General features: G+C 36.8%; 1 protein-coding gene across 8 annotated transcripts in view; it reads left to right on the top strand.

Moving 5' to 3' along the window:
* Window positions 1–14,071, top strand: part of VEZT (vezatin, adherens junctions transmembrane protein) — an 83,024-nt gene that overhangs the window by 43,473 nt on the left and 25,480 nt on the right. For 3 of the 8 annotated variants that reach the window (XM_075551156.1, XM_075551158.1, XM_075551157.1), the window contains exons 3-6: window positions 4,531–4,616; window positions 6,351–6,526; window positions 8,189–8,464; window positions 11,235–11,384. In XM_075551156.1, the coding sequence (XP_075407271.1) occupies window positions 4,531–4,616; window positions 6,351–6,526; window positions 8,189–8,464; window positions 11,235–11,384 (688 nt within the window). Of the gene's footprint in view, window positions 1–4,526; window positions 4,617–6,350; window positions 6,527–8,188; window positions 8,465–11,234; window positions 11,385–14,071 lie in introns of all 8 variants that reach the window. The other 5 variants (XM_075551162.1, XM_075551154.1, XM_075551161.1 and 2 more) reach the window with 3 other exon arrangements.

Raw genomic sequence — 14,071 nt, 5'->3', positions numbered from 1 at the left:
TTAACTGCCTTTTCCCTTATCCTCTGTACCACCTTATATCCTCCCAAAAGGAGGGGGGAATTAGGAACAAAACCATATAAACACCTTCATGTTCTTCTCCACATTGGTGAGACTTATCTCTGTCTACATAAACTGTTTATATATGAATCATAGTTATTTTGCATAGTTTCATGGGTAGCTTATCTAAAGCAAGGAAATGAATAACATTGAAGATTAAAAATATTTGCTTACTTAATGAAGTTCTTTGCTAGGAACCAGAAAAAATATACTAACCTTTATGAGAATCCAACCTAATTAGACTCCTGAATTCACTGGATTTTTTTAAAGTTCTTTTTTTAAAAGACAGATAACCAATTATTTAAAAAGCAAAGAGTTGTTTCTGAAATAATACCCATTCAAGAATACATATGGTGAAGCAGTTATATTTACCCCAATTTCTGATGTCTTTTCTAACTATAGTATTAGATGCTTTTATAAAGCAAGATGCTCCAGTATATAAATAGCATTGTGAAGATGAGATTCTGTAAGATCCCATTAACTTTGTTCTGTAAGGATGTGTGCTAAAATAAATGTATGATATTTATTATTAAATATTTTATGTAAGGAAGTATTCTAGTTCACATTTTAGTTTTTACCAAAGGAGTTTAATAGAAAACGTATAAAGGGGAGGGAGGGGCGAAAAATGAGGAGCTGATGCCAAGGGCTCAAGTAGAAAGAAATGTTTTGAAAATGACGGTGGCAGCAAATGTGATTGACCCAGGAATGGACGTATGGATTGTGATATGAGCTGTACGAGCCCTCAATAAAATGATTTTTTTAAGTGGCACCAAAAAATAGAAAAATAGAAAAGGACTTGGATTCTTTTGAAACGTGGCAGTTGGTTTCAAACAAACAAAATCAGTAAATAAACAATCCATTGCACTATGGAGGGGGGAGAAAACATGTAACTAAATTACCTCATTTCTTGAGCTTTCTAATTTAATCAGTGGTTTCTTAAAAGACTTTGCTAATACTGGGAGGAGGTGGTTGACATTCTTCAGTTAGTCCCTTGTGAGAAGTAGGACAAGTAGGGCTGCAGAAGGATGGTTTCTCCTGGTCATCTTAGAATAGCTCTCAAGTGTGACATCATCAAGCTGAGCCCATTGACAATAGCAAACCAAGTAAAGTATTTGCACCTTAAAAGTTGGAGTTAGCTGGCATTAGAATTCACATTGATCAGAACCAGTTTTGCTAGTCCTCTCTGCCCACCCTTTTCCGCCCTAGCCACTTTGAAATACAAATGTTCATTGGAAGAGTTTTGAAAGCAAAACAGAAAGATTAATGTAAAACATTACTTATCTGTTAAAACTAAGATTTTGGATTACCTGGCAGCAAAAACAGGTATGATTTGGGTTTTTTCTTTTTTGCAATTTTAGGTTTTGTTTGGTGTGTGTTTGAGATTGCACTATTCCCCCCCCCCCCAATAAGTGTTATAAATCCTAACCCCTGGATCTGTATTTGGAAATTTATTTTCTTTGTTATATCAACGAGACAAGATTGAGTGTCCACTGTATTTTGAGTCAATCTCTTTTGAGATATATAAGAAACTAAACAAGTAAGCAGGGGTGAGATGGGGTAAGGTAGATGCCAAGACACATAGAGATCTCGCAGGAACCAGGAGTAGAAGCTGAAGAAACAAGGACCTTCCTTCAGAGCCAAAAGACAAAGAAAGCCTTCCCGGGGAGCAACAGTTCTCAATCTGACCCTTTGGGGGTCAAACAGCCTTTTCACAGGGTCACCTGTGAAAATTCATAACAGTAACAAAATTACAGTTAGGAAGTAGCAACAAAAATAATTTTATGATTGAGGAGGTCACACAGCATGAGGAATTGTATTAAAGGGTCATGGCATTAGGAAGGTTGAGAACCACTGCCCTAGAGCCTGAATCTGAATTATTACCATCTATCTTCCTAAACTGTGAGAAAACAAATTTCTCTTTGTTAAAGCCATCCACTTGTGGTATTTCTGCAGCACTAGGTAATTAAAGGCAGCACTTCATCATTTATGACATTTTTAAACATAGAATGCTTTGTTAATTTACAAATAAATGAAAAATTTTAATTGCATCTCCTCAGAATACTACGAAGCATAGCCAAGGATATTTTTGAAATTACTATTTTTATTTTGCTATTGTGATATTTAGGAAAGCAAATTGGTTTTTCCATTCCACAACTCATACACATTTTGTTTTGTGACATTCCTTGCATGCAATCCCCAGTGTAGCAACACTTTCCACATTTTGTAAACAATTTTGTTGGCACGTCATAAACATATGCAATTCAACAGTTTAGCTGTATCAAAATGAGTCGGACAGTCCCCACTTCTCCCATGTGCACCTATTCTTCTCTTCCCTACCCTTCCTGCCTGTTTTCTTGCTCATATGTTTCCATTTTGCAGGTAGGTTGTTCTGCAGGTATGTACCACCACAATTTATTGTTCAGCTAACAGGCCCACCTGTAGTTTAGCTGAAATTGAGCCAGGGGTAAGTTCAGTTCCAGGCTTAAAATGTAACTCAGAGCCATAGTCTCAGGTGTTCGACCAGTCCCTATCAGACCAGTAAACCTAGTCTGTTTCATAGTTTTTAGTTTTATTGTCTGCTTTTCTTTCACTCTCTCCCAAGATCCTCTAACTTGGTTCCTTTCATAGCAGTTGGTAGAGGTAGCCAGACACCATCTAATTCTTCTGATCTCAGGGTCATGGTGTCTGAGATTTGCATGTTCCATTCACCCTTTGAACTATTTGTTTACATACTTTTTTCCACCACTTTCTTTGCTTCATATGAGAGACGATAATATGTGCCCCTTAGATTGCCGCTTACAAGCTTTTAAGACCCGAGTCACTGCCAAGTAAAGGAAGAGGATCTATGTTTAGGACTGCTGCACAAATTTTGTTCAAGCGTGATTGGCCTGTTATAACCTACAGGATAGAGTGTGAACTATAATGCCATGTAGCACCAAAGCCATATCTCATTGTAACTTTTTAACTTCGCTGTTAGTTCATTCTTTCCGCAGAGCACATCTGTACCAAACGATGCCACCATCTCCATGCATGTGGTTACTTCGCTCTCCTGAGCAGCTTTGAGGGCTTATCTCCAATACCAGCTCCTCTCCAACCTCCTCTTTTCCTTTGCTTGTCTCAATGTCTCTCCGGTACCACTTTCGTGAAAGCAGCAGTTACATGTATTCCTCTTTGTTTCTATGACTACTTGTAGTACCTGGGACATAAAAATCATTCAGTGGATGTTTTTGTTGAATGGATACCAGAAATATGGTTAAATATATTACCTAGTGTGTTAGTGTGGGTTGACTGAGAAAAACAAATTCGTAGACATTCATATATATGTAAGAAAAAGCTTTATATACAAGAGCAATTGAATATTGAGAAAACATCCCAGCCCAGTCCAGATCAAGTCCTTAAGTCTGATGTTAACTCATATGTCTGATACCAATTTATAAATTCCTCTTCAGACTCACGCAACACATGTAATGATGCCGAATGTAGGAAGATCACAGTCCAGTGGGTGGAAAGTCTTGTGGATCCAGTGACAGTAGAAGCATCTCAGCACTGTCTGGGGTCTCTACATGGCTCCTCAACTCCAGGGCTCTAGCTGCATCAGTGTAGCTCCATCAGTTTTGTCGTCAGTAATGTCTTTCAGGGAGTGAGTGTGTGCCCCACCTCCAGCGAACTATTTATCTCCTTTTCGCCTTCAGATGAGGTCTTCCAGCTGTGACCTGATTAACAGGCTAACCTCTACCCCTTAACTCTTAAGTCTCAAATTGACACACCTAGGTTTTGATAAAAATTTGTCATAACTATTCAGTAATATTAACCAATGTGTATCCATTACAGATAGTTGAAAATGGAGGGGGAAAGGTGAAGACTCGAATGTATAATAAAATCTCCATTGTATTAGTGTGTTCAGAGAATAAGCTATTAAGGTAAACTACATTTTTTGGTGGATTCAGTAATAACTGTTGTTTCAATACATGACAATTTTTCCAAATGGATTGAAGTATTTTTCTGGAATAGTATTATGACCATAATATTTGGGAACTTGGAGCATGATGTATAATTTTTACTTTCAAACAAATAAAATTTACTTTACATTAAATACAATATTGACATAGATAGTACAGCATTCCCAAGATAAATAGGGTGCATGAGTTCTGGCAGCTTTGCTCCCAAACCTACTAGAATCAGAATCTTTTACTTCGGGTCCCAAGGATATGTTTCTCATTAAAATCTTGAGATGATTCTGACAGGCAACTAGATTTGGGAATAAAGAAGCTAGACATACAAGGGGGCTTTAAAAAGTTCATGGAAATATAGAATTGTTGCACAAACTTTTGAAGCTCCCTCATACTGGCAAAACATATAATTTAGATGAGGTTTTTTCCTTTCATGTTCTGGTAAAAATTCTGACCGGTTTTAATTTAATGTTTGGTTGTGGTTTAATAATTCCATACAATGTCATTCATCTCCTTCAGCAAGGCATCCTGTTCAAAGTGGCCGAAACAATCAAAAGTTGGATTTCATTTTCTCAATGCAGTAAGAAAAATGGCTTACTTCACAAGCTGGTACGTTCATGCTCTCTTCTTTATCCCTCTTTCAGGGCTTCAGTTTATTCCAGAGTCGATGAACTATAATTTAATTTGCTGCTGATTAGCAGTGATTAATTGTGCCTAGAAATCCTGCAAGAACCAGGGAACTTTTCCCTAATCTTATGAAAAAAACCACCCTGCGTTTGGGTTCTTTTATGGTTCATAGTTCTTACAAGAGGCTAGTAACTACTTAGACTAGAATTTATAGTTCTCAAAATCTTATCTGTTAGATTGCTGATTTTTTGTTACAATGTTCCTCCCTTACAGGTATTTTTCTCAACAGGGAAGGGGCTATATTAATGGACTCTTTTCTGCTCCTTGATTGAAAGATTAGTCTTACCGTTCCCATAAAAATGTTTAGCTACAGAAACCCAAGGGACAATTCTACTCTATCCCATAGGGTCACTGTCAGTGGGAGTCAACTAAGTGGCAGTGGGCTTGGGGGGAATTTTCTCCATTTCAATCAGGAACTTTATTATCTGCCTCCTTAACACACAGCCTATGATCATCTGGAAATGTAATCTGTGATCAGTCATAGAATATCCCAAAGACATGAAATAGTCAACACTGAAGGTCTTTGTGAGTCCTCAGAGGCTTTTTTTTCTGTCTTAGTAGCCACTCTAAGATGTCTTAAGGGAAAGGAAATTTTAAATGAATTTTTAGAGAATATTTATTAAATCCTAAACAGGGCAAAGAAATGATCAGATGAGAGATAGCATTAGCATGAGACCATAGGGGTGTGCTAAGATGTCATGGCCTCGTGGCTAACTATAGGAAGAACATAGAGAACAGGAAACTCTCCGCAAAATCAGGATTGTCAGCAGATCCGTTCATCCATGTTGCAAAAGCAGTACTATGGAAGTGGGAAAGGGACCGTGATTGCAGTTTAGAAAATCTTACAGGATTGGTTCTGGGACCCTCTGACCACCTTGGCTATGTTATGACTCATGGTGATGTAGCCTTGGGTTCCCAATTTCAATTAAGGACAAATCCCCAAGGGCAAGTTAGCCCTTTCCTGGGCTGACTAAGGGAGTTTCAGTAGTTCATGTTCAAACACATTCTGCCTGGGGCTCCCACTGTAAACCTTAGTGAATTTGTTCTTTGTGTCCCTCATTGCACTCCTTTGCACATTATTTTGTGATTGTTAATTTTTAGTCTTCTCCACTAGACTTAATTCTTTGAGATTAGTTACTTAGACTTGTTGATGGCTGATTATAAATAAGAAAGGGAGAAATAAAATTATCTAGTATTATGGGAAAATATTTTGTATACTACAGAGACCTATACAAATGTTAGGATGACTTTACATTCCTTAGGAAAGTATTTTAGATATCTGAGTATCTCTTTTTAAGAGGCTTTGATCCTGCTAATATAGTTCTCAAGTACTAGCTATATTATTACAATATCCAGAGATAACATCTTTCATTTTCTAATAATCTATTTTTGATATTGTGATCTGGCAGTTTCATTAACCAGATTTAATTAGGCAGATAGTTCCTTTATATACTGGCCTAGTCATGTCCACCTCAGTCTTTCAGTTTCACATGTACAAGGAAACTAAAACCCCATACAGACAATAGTTTTTCCTTCTACATGAAGTCTGAGCTGAAAATAAACACCAAAATTCTATTATTACATTAGGGGCTTAACATTAAATTTAAAATCATATATGTATTATTAATTCCTCTCTTCCGGTCCTTTAATGACAAGGATATTGGATTCCGACTGGACTCGCTACATACCATCCTGCAACAGGAAGTCCTGCTACAGGAGGATGTGGAGCTGATTGAGCTGCTTGATCCCAGTATCCTGTCTGCAGGGCCACCTCAACAACAGGAAAATGGACACCTTCCAACACTTCGCTCCCTGGCAACCCCTAATATTTGGTACTGTCCTGATATATAAGTAATTAACAGGAAATTTATCATTATGCTCTCACTTATAAAGGCATTAACATCCATATGTTTTAGCATTGCAGCTAAACAAACATCCAATTGATTATAATAAACTTCCACTGAGCATAATTAATTCTATCGCTAGCTATCTAAAAAGTAGGTATCAAAAAGAAAGCAGGTATCATGTGCCAAAAAGAATCTCTCTCCCATCCATAGCCATGTGTATGTGCAAACGCAGCCATTTCTTTACGTTTCACTGTAATTACGAGAGCATCATAATCACAACATAAGCTAGCACATGGATGAGAACTTTCGACTTGCTGAGTTGACTATGAAGAGCTCATAGGGAATATAGTTTGGTTATTCAAACTTCGTGAAACTTCCCAACCACTTGAGATGTTAAGATCTAATTCTCAGGCAATAATCTGAGGTGTGTTTTTTGGTTCTTGTTGTTTGTTGTGTTTTTTAATAGTAAAAGTGAATTCATATATGCAGTACTATTGGATGTCTTTTCCTATTAAACTTGACAGTGGCAGAGGAGTGAATTTTCAAGTTATAAAAGTTACATATCCCCTAATAAAATGTAAATAAATAAATTAATTAATTAAATTTTAAAAAAGTTATATACCTTGGCCTCTGTCTGAATTTATCTGTCCTCTGGCACTGACAGTGCTTCATGTTGCAGCAGATAGCAAAGCGTGTTTTCCAAACTTGTAGACACTCAAGTATCATTCATTATCAGGTGATAAAGCAGCTTATCCCTCAAGAATACAAAGATCCGTGCAGCTGTTAGGAAAAAACATAGATTTTTTTTTTTGCTACTTTATTTTCAAGCTTTCTTTACATCAAAATGTGTTTGTATACTACGATACTGTAAATACTAGTAAATGTTGTTGTTGGGTCATAAAAACACGAGTATAGGATGTGAGTTTGCTTTATGGTGTAGTCACCAGCATAGTCTAAAATGTAAATGAAGTCTAGGCAAATACCGTTACTTAATAAGAAGTGATTTTACATGTATCTTTCTTTGCGTCTATTAAGACTTGTAATTACTTGCATTGTTTTTCATACATCTTTACTTTGATCAAGTAAATAAAAGTAAAAGTCACGTCCATATCAAAGTGTGCAGTATGTAAATTCCAAATCCATGAAATGGAATAGTTCATGAGGATTCTCTAAAATTATTCAAAACACTTTCTCAGTATATATTATCCCTAATTGGAAGAAACCTATTTTCTGAGAAATTATTTGCTTCTGTTCAGTCTGATTTTAAGAGGAAAGATGCTTATATTATCTCCCAAATAGTATTTTTGGTTTTAAATCAATAGGACTAGAATTTAGAATATGTAATTTGCTCTTTGAGTTGTAGATTCCACTTCTCTCTTTTTTTAAATCGTTTTATTAAAGAAGACAACTATCCTAGTATCTTTAACATAAATTTGGAAGCTGAGATATTAATACCTAAGAACCATTATATAACATCTAGATATTTTTTAATCTGACATACTTTTTCATAAGTTATACTTTATAAAGAAACTAGCATTTAATCCATTTTTATAAACCTAAATTTACAGCTCTTTTTATTGATAAAAGTAACTCATAGTTCATTCTTTAGTCTGACGCCTATCATATGCTTGATGTCTTTGTTCCTAGGGATGTCTCAGTGCTGTTTGCCTTCATTAGCTTGCTGGTTATGCTTCCCACTTGGTGGATTGTGTCTTCGTGGCTGCTGTGGGGAGTGATTCTATTTGTTTATCTGCTCATCAGAGCTTTGCGATTATGGAGGACAGCCAAACTGCAAGTGACCCTAAAAAAATACATTGTCCGCTTGGATGATACAGCCGCAAACAGCCGAGCCTTTACAAACCTTGTAAGAAAAGCACTGCGTCTCATTCAAGAGACTGAAGTCATCTCCAGAGGATTTACTCTGTGAGTTCAGCTTTCATTTGCTTCTTAAAATTATTCTTTCTACAACATAGTAAAATGTGAATATATTACTTATTTTCCTGTCTTGTGTTTATAGAAGGGGGGGGCGTGGGTTTCCCAGTACCATGTGTTAAATTTTATTAACTGTCAAGTGCTCATAGTGTGTCTTATGATTATTATTTATCTACCTAGAGACACCTTTGGGAATAGTGATTATTTTCTAAGTTCCCATGTAATTTATACAAGACAATTTAGAGAGAGAGTGCCTACTACAGTCCTAGCATGCAGTTAATCCATTGCCATCAAGTCTGTTCCGACTCAAGCAGCCTTGCTGATCAGAGAAGAACTGTCTTGCAGTTTCCAAGTCTGTAATCTTTATGAAAACAGACTGGACTGCTCTATCTCTCCCTCAGAACACCTGGTAAGTTCAAACCAGGGTCCTTTCAGTACTTAACTACTGTGCCACCAGGGTTCCTTTGGAGATGTCCCAGTAAATATGTTTCCTTTACTTCCTGTCAAATGCCCTCTTTTTTCCAGTTTAAGTATTGACATAAATTCACTTTGAAAAATTTCACCATGAAAAAAGAAAAGAAAAATTTCATCATGTGCTAATAGTATCCTTTGAGTAAATATTAGCAGATATCATGGCGCTTAGGCTCTTAGATTATACAGACAGTGATGTCTCACATGCCCACAGGAAATAAAATATCCACCAGTCTAGCTGAAAATGTATTAAGCTATAAGATACGCTGATTATAAGTTGGTGGAGCAAGTATTCAAATATACTCCCACCTGATTCCAAAGCCTGTTTCTAGTGTACTAGACTGACTGCCAAACACTAGCTTTTGACATGTGTAATATAGTGTGTATAATAATTTACATAACCTTTGCAATATATAGGTGAGACAATAAGTATAGGGTGAAAATAATCATTGCTCTTATTGTCTGGAAAAATCGAGAAAATGGAGAGAGAAAGAACTTTGGGTGGCCATTGTATCCTATGCTCTGCTCTGCTCTGCTCTGCTCTTGAGCCGTATTTAAACAGGTTTAATGTATAAAACTTGTTTTGGAAAATCTTGAAACAGGAAAGTAGAAAAGACTATCTAGTAGTCATTTCATTATTCACTCTACTGAAGTCCAAAACAGTGTTTAATAAGTTCTAGACATAAAAGTGATGTTATAATTATCTCCCTTTCTGCTCAAAGTATAGCCAACCTTGGGGTTTGCTAATCTTTGTCTCTGAAGTGAGCTGGAGCCCACTTCTCCTTGATATTGTTAGGTACTGTTGGGTCAGTTCTGACTCACGATGACCCTGTGTTGCTAGAAGATAACATTATTAAAGCTGACAATCATAGTAAGAATGCATAACAGTTCCTTTTTATCCTTGATTTACACAGCATTTTATTGAAGGCACTTTCCAAGCACAGTGGCTTTCTGTCCAGTGCTGAGTTAGGCGTCTATAGAAGATTTTAAGTCTTTTGTCATTGTCCAACTTTTACCATGGAGTGTTTGTGAGGTAAAGTGAGCCAGTTAGATATGGTTTGCTACCAAGGTAGGCTTCTGCCCATTTAGTTAGCACACAGGCAGGAAAAAACACACACACACACTAGAACGTGTGCTTCAGTTGTCTTCATTTTACTGGGTAATGGAATGAAAAACTTATGAGGAGCAATAAATCTTTGAATCGTGAATATTTTTAGAAATCATCTCAGTTTTTAAAACTGTTAACTAAAACAAGTAGTTTTAAAATCAAGACTGATAGGTTGTTTCTACCAGTCTGTCCTGTCTAGAAAATAATTCGAGCCCTGCTTTGCCTGTATTCCTTTATTTTACAATAAGCTATTGTGCACTGCTTTTTCTAGGTTTTTAATGTATAAATATATTTTAGTTTGTTTCACCATTTAAAGGTTCCAGTTAGAAGTCTTATTTTATAGATTTATGGGTATATTGTTAGAAATTAATACATTTCATTTTGTTAGGAAATGTTAGCACATAGGTAAAAGGGGGTATTATCTCATAACTACGTAATACTTAATCATGCACACTTTCAGTTATAGTAGCACTGTTACTACTAGATACCCCATTAATCTTACTGCACGGTGCTTCCTCATAAGCAGTGTTTGAGAGCAGTTATTGTTACTTAAGTAACCCTTACTTTGCCTTTTTACTTGCCTTCCCCTGTTGGCCACTGGTCCTGTTATCTTTCTGCGTCTCCTACTTCATTTTGAGTAGGTAAGTGCCAGTGGCAGCAGGTGGGTAAGTCATTTTACCCTACTTTTATGAAAGTACAGAATAGATTTCTGTATAGTATTGGACTCTGTACAAGTGGCCAAATGTATGATTAATGACCATATGTGTCTACTTAGAATGTAATCAGTGTTTGTATGTACATAAGTCCTCTTGTAGTTCTAAATTTTGAACCTGGAATGTAAACCGTTCCACTGTAGTATATTTTAGCTGGTAATATCTATATGCAAAATGGGAGGCAAATTCTCACACAAATAGTCCTCAGTACATTTCTTTCATATTGCAATTAAAATTTATTGTTTTCGGCTATCAGGGGAAACCTTTATTGAAAATTTACATTCTCCTATGTCTTTTACCATATATATTAGGAAAATGGTTATTTATGAGGCCTGAGTTGGGATACTTTAAATCAATTTCTAATGAAAATCATGAAAAAGGGAATTTTTTATAAGTTTAATAGAATTGTGGGCTAGGGAACAAAAACTGTAGAACACCTGTACAGTTGTATCACATTTTACTTTTCAAGTTTGCTTGACAGGGTCAGTGCTGCTTGCCCATTTAATAAAGCTGGACAGCATCCCAGTCAGCATCTCATCGGCCTTCGGAAAGCTGTCTACAGAACTGTAAGAGCCAACTTTCAAGCAGCAAGGCTAGCTACCCTATATATGCTGAAAAAATATCCTTTTCTGGCTATATGTGGGAATAAGCAATACATTCCGGTATTCTTTATATAGGTATTGCAGTTGCATCCTGTAAACATTGATTGTGCACTGACATTGCATATTTTGAAACTAATTTCCACCATCACTTCTATTTTAAAACTGGAAATGCATTCCAGGGGGAATGACAATAATAGACAGGAAGAAAGTTCTTCTCTTGTGTGGCTCATTTTCAACACCGGGAAAAGCTTGAAGTGTCCCTCCCTGTGCTGGTCCAGAGAACAAAGCCAAAAAAGCCTGATTTTGCTTGCTTCGATGATTTAAAAAATTACTGATTATGACATTTGTTTTACGGCATGATACAGTGAGCTGGCAACAGGAATTCCTTCCCTCCTTTCAAAGAACAGAGGCTTGACAGTCAGATTGCCTAAGTTTATATGTTGGACTCTGCAGGTATTCCCATCTAACCTTCAACACGTTTGATGACCTCTCTGTATCTTGATTTTCTCATGCTTAAAATATTAATAACAGCAGTCTTCTTCCTTGCGTGTTTGTTGTTCAACTCAATGATTTACTACCTGTAAAATGTTTTGACGGTGACTGTATGGTAAACACGCAGCCTACATGACCGTAAAAGTCTGTCACTTAAAGTTTTAAGTCAAGAAATTAGTTTGTAACCAAAATCAATAAAGGTATATAAGGTCTTGTCACACTTAAGATCTATACATTATGAGTAAATGGGAAGCAAAAAGTACTTTACACTAATAACTATAAAGCTTAGAGTTTACAGATTGTCATCTGTTCTTTCATTCTGTTCTCACACAAACCTCAGCTAAATTTTCTAGTATCCTCACAATGAGAAAACAAAAATTATGGTTGAGTGAGTTGCTTATTGTCACAAGTAATAAATGAAGTTTTTATCTTAACTGTAAGACCTAAGTTTTTTTTTTTAATCATTTTATTGGGTGCTCCTACAATTCTTATCACAATCCATACATGAATCCATTGTGTCAAAAACATATGTACATTTGTTGTCATCATTCTCAAAACATTTGCCTTCTACTTGAGCCCTTAATATCGGCTCCTCATTTTCCCTCTTCTACTCCCCCCTCCTTCATGACCCCTTCATAATTCATAAATTATTATTATTTAAGACCTAAGTCTTAAAAGCTTGCTATGTATTCTTACTGTCTTATACTATGTAGAAATGGAGGGAAAGCTTTCCATTTGAATCGGGAACATTCCAAATCTCTCTGTGCTTGTGTCAGTCATTCTTCTAGGTGGCAGGCAGACATAGTGAAGAGGTATACTACCCACTTTTAAAGACTTATTTGAGTGTGGTCAATAGATAGTTTGCATAAAAACCACAAACCTGTTGCCTTCAAATCAATCCCAACTCAGGAGCACAAAAAGGAGTTCCATAACCTTTCAAACCACCACTCTTGAGGTCCTTAGTCTTGTGCCATTTGTGCCACTTGGGGACCAATAGTATTCAATACAAGATCGATTCAATTCAATACCAACAGTATGGCAATACAGTATAGATGCCATCCACTATCGCAGGGCAACGTACTTGTCCAGTGGAGTCAGAAGGCTTTTAGGAAGATGGCACCTGAGTGGACTTTCAAAAAATGAATAGGAGTAGGTTATGAAAATAAGAGGCCATTGCACGTAGAAGCGGGCAAACAAATATACACAGGCAGGTGTGGCCCTGGCGTGTGAATCACAACGAGTATTCATTGAACATAAACTCAGTGCCAGGCAGAATGCTTACTCACTGAAGCGTAACTTGAATGGACATGATCCTGTTTAATGGAGTCTGTACTTTGGGGAGGGTTGGCAGGGCAGCCTCAGAAAGATTGCAGACTGTCTGATTCCCTGTGTTGGTCATATTCCTTCCTAGATACTGAGAGTCTCACAGAGAGACTTGTTTTCATCAAGCTTACCTTCCAGTGACTGAGCTAATCTATCAAAAGTGGACGGGATACTTTTAGAAATAAAGATAAGAGACTCAGTAATAACACAGAGTGGGGGGGTGCTACTTTTGATCGGGTGGTAAAAGTTCTCTCTGAGAAGATGGCATTTAAATTGGGATTCAAATGACAGGACAGTTCAGGAGCAATTGCTTCAGTGAGATGAACTATCGAGCATAAAGACCTGTGGTAGCAGTGAGTTTAGCAGATTCAAACACAGAACGTTGGTAGGCAGAGTGAAAGACTGATAAGATAATCGATAAATGTCAAGAAATGTAGCCTCAAAAAAAAAAAAAATGTAGCCTCGTGACCCAGAAGCCCTGGTAGCACAATGCTTGAGCCCTACGCTGCCAACCAAAAAGTCAGCGGTTCAAACATAGCAGCTACTCCGAGGGTCAAAGATGTGGCAGTCTACGTTCTTCAGGATTTATAGCCCTGGGAACCCTTTGGGGCAGTTTTACCGTGTCTTATGCGATCAATGGCAACGCCTTTGGTTTTGGTAAAGCCTGATCAAAGTAAAAAGAATGCAAACTCGTTTATTATGACAATAGAATTACAACCATAAATATAGAAGAAATTTAAACGGTTATAAGGGAATAGAAGGTATAATTTTATAGTGGCAACTTTAAAAATGCAGAAGAAAATGGATTATTTCCTATTAAGATATAAATCTCCAAAACTGGCCCAGAAAGAAGTGAAAAACTTAGAGCGACCAATAAAGTTCTTGATAC

The sequence above is a fragment of the Tenrec ecaudatus genome, chromosome 6 (assembly GCF_050624435.1).
Source record: "Tenrec ecaudatus isolate mTenEca1 chromosome 6, mTenEca1.hap1, whole genome shotgun sequence".
Classification (NCBI taxonomy): domain Eukaryota; kingdom Metazoa; phylum Chordata; class Mammalia; order Afrosoricida; family Tenrecidae; genus Tenrec; species Tenrec ecaudatus.
This window is presented reverse-complemented; position numbering and strand designations above follow the sequence as displayed.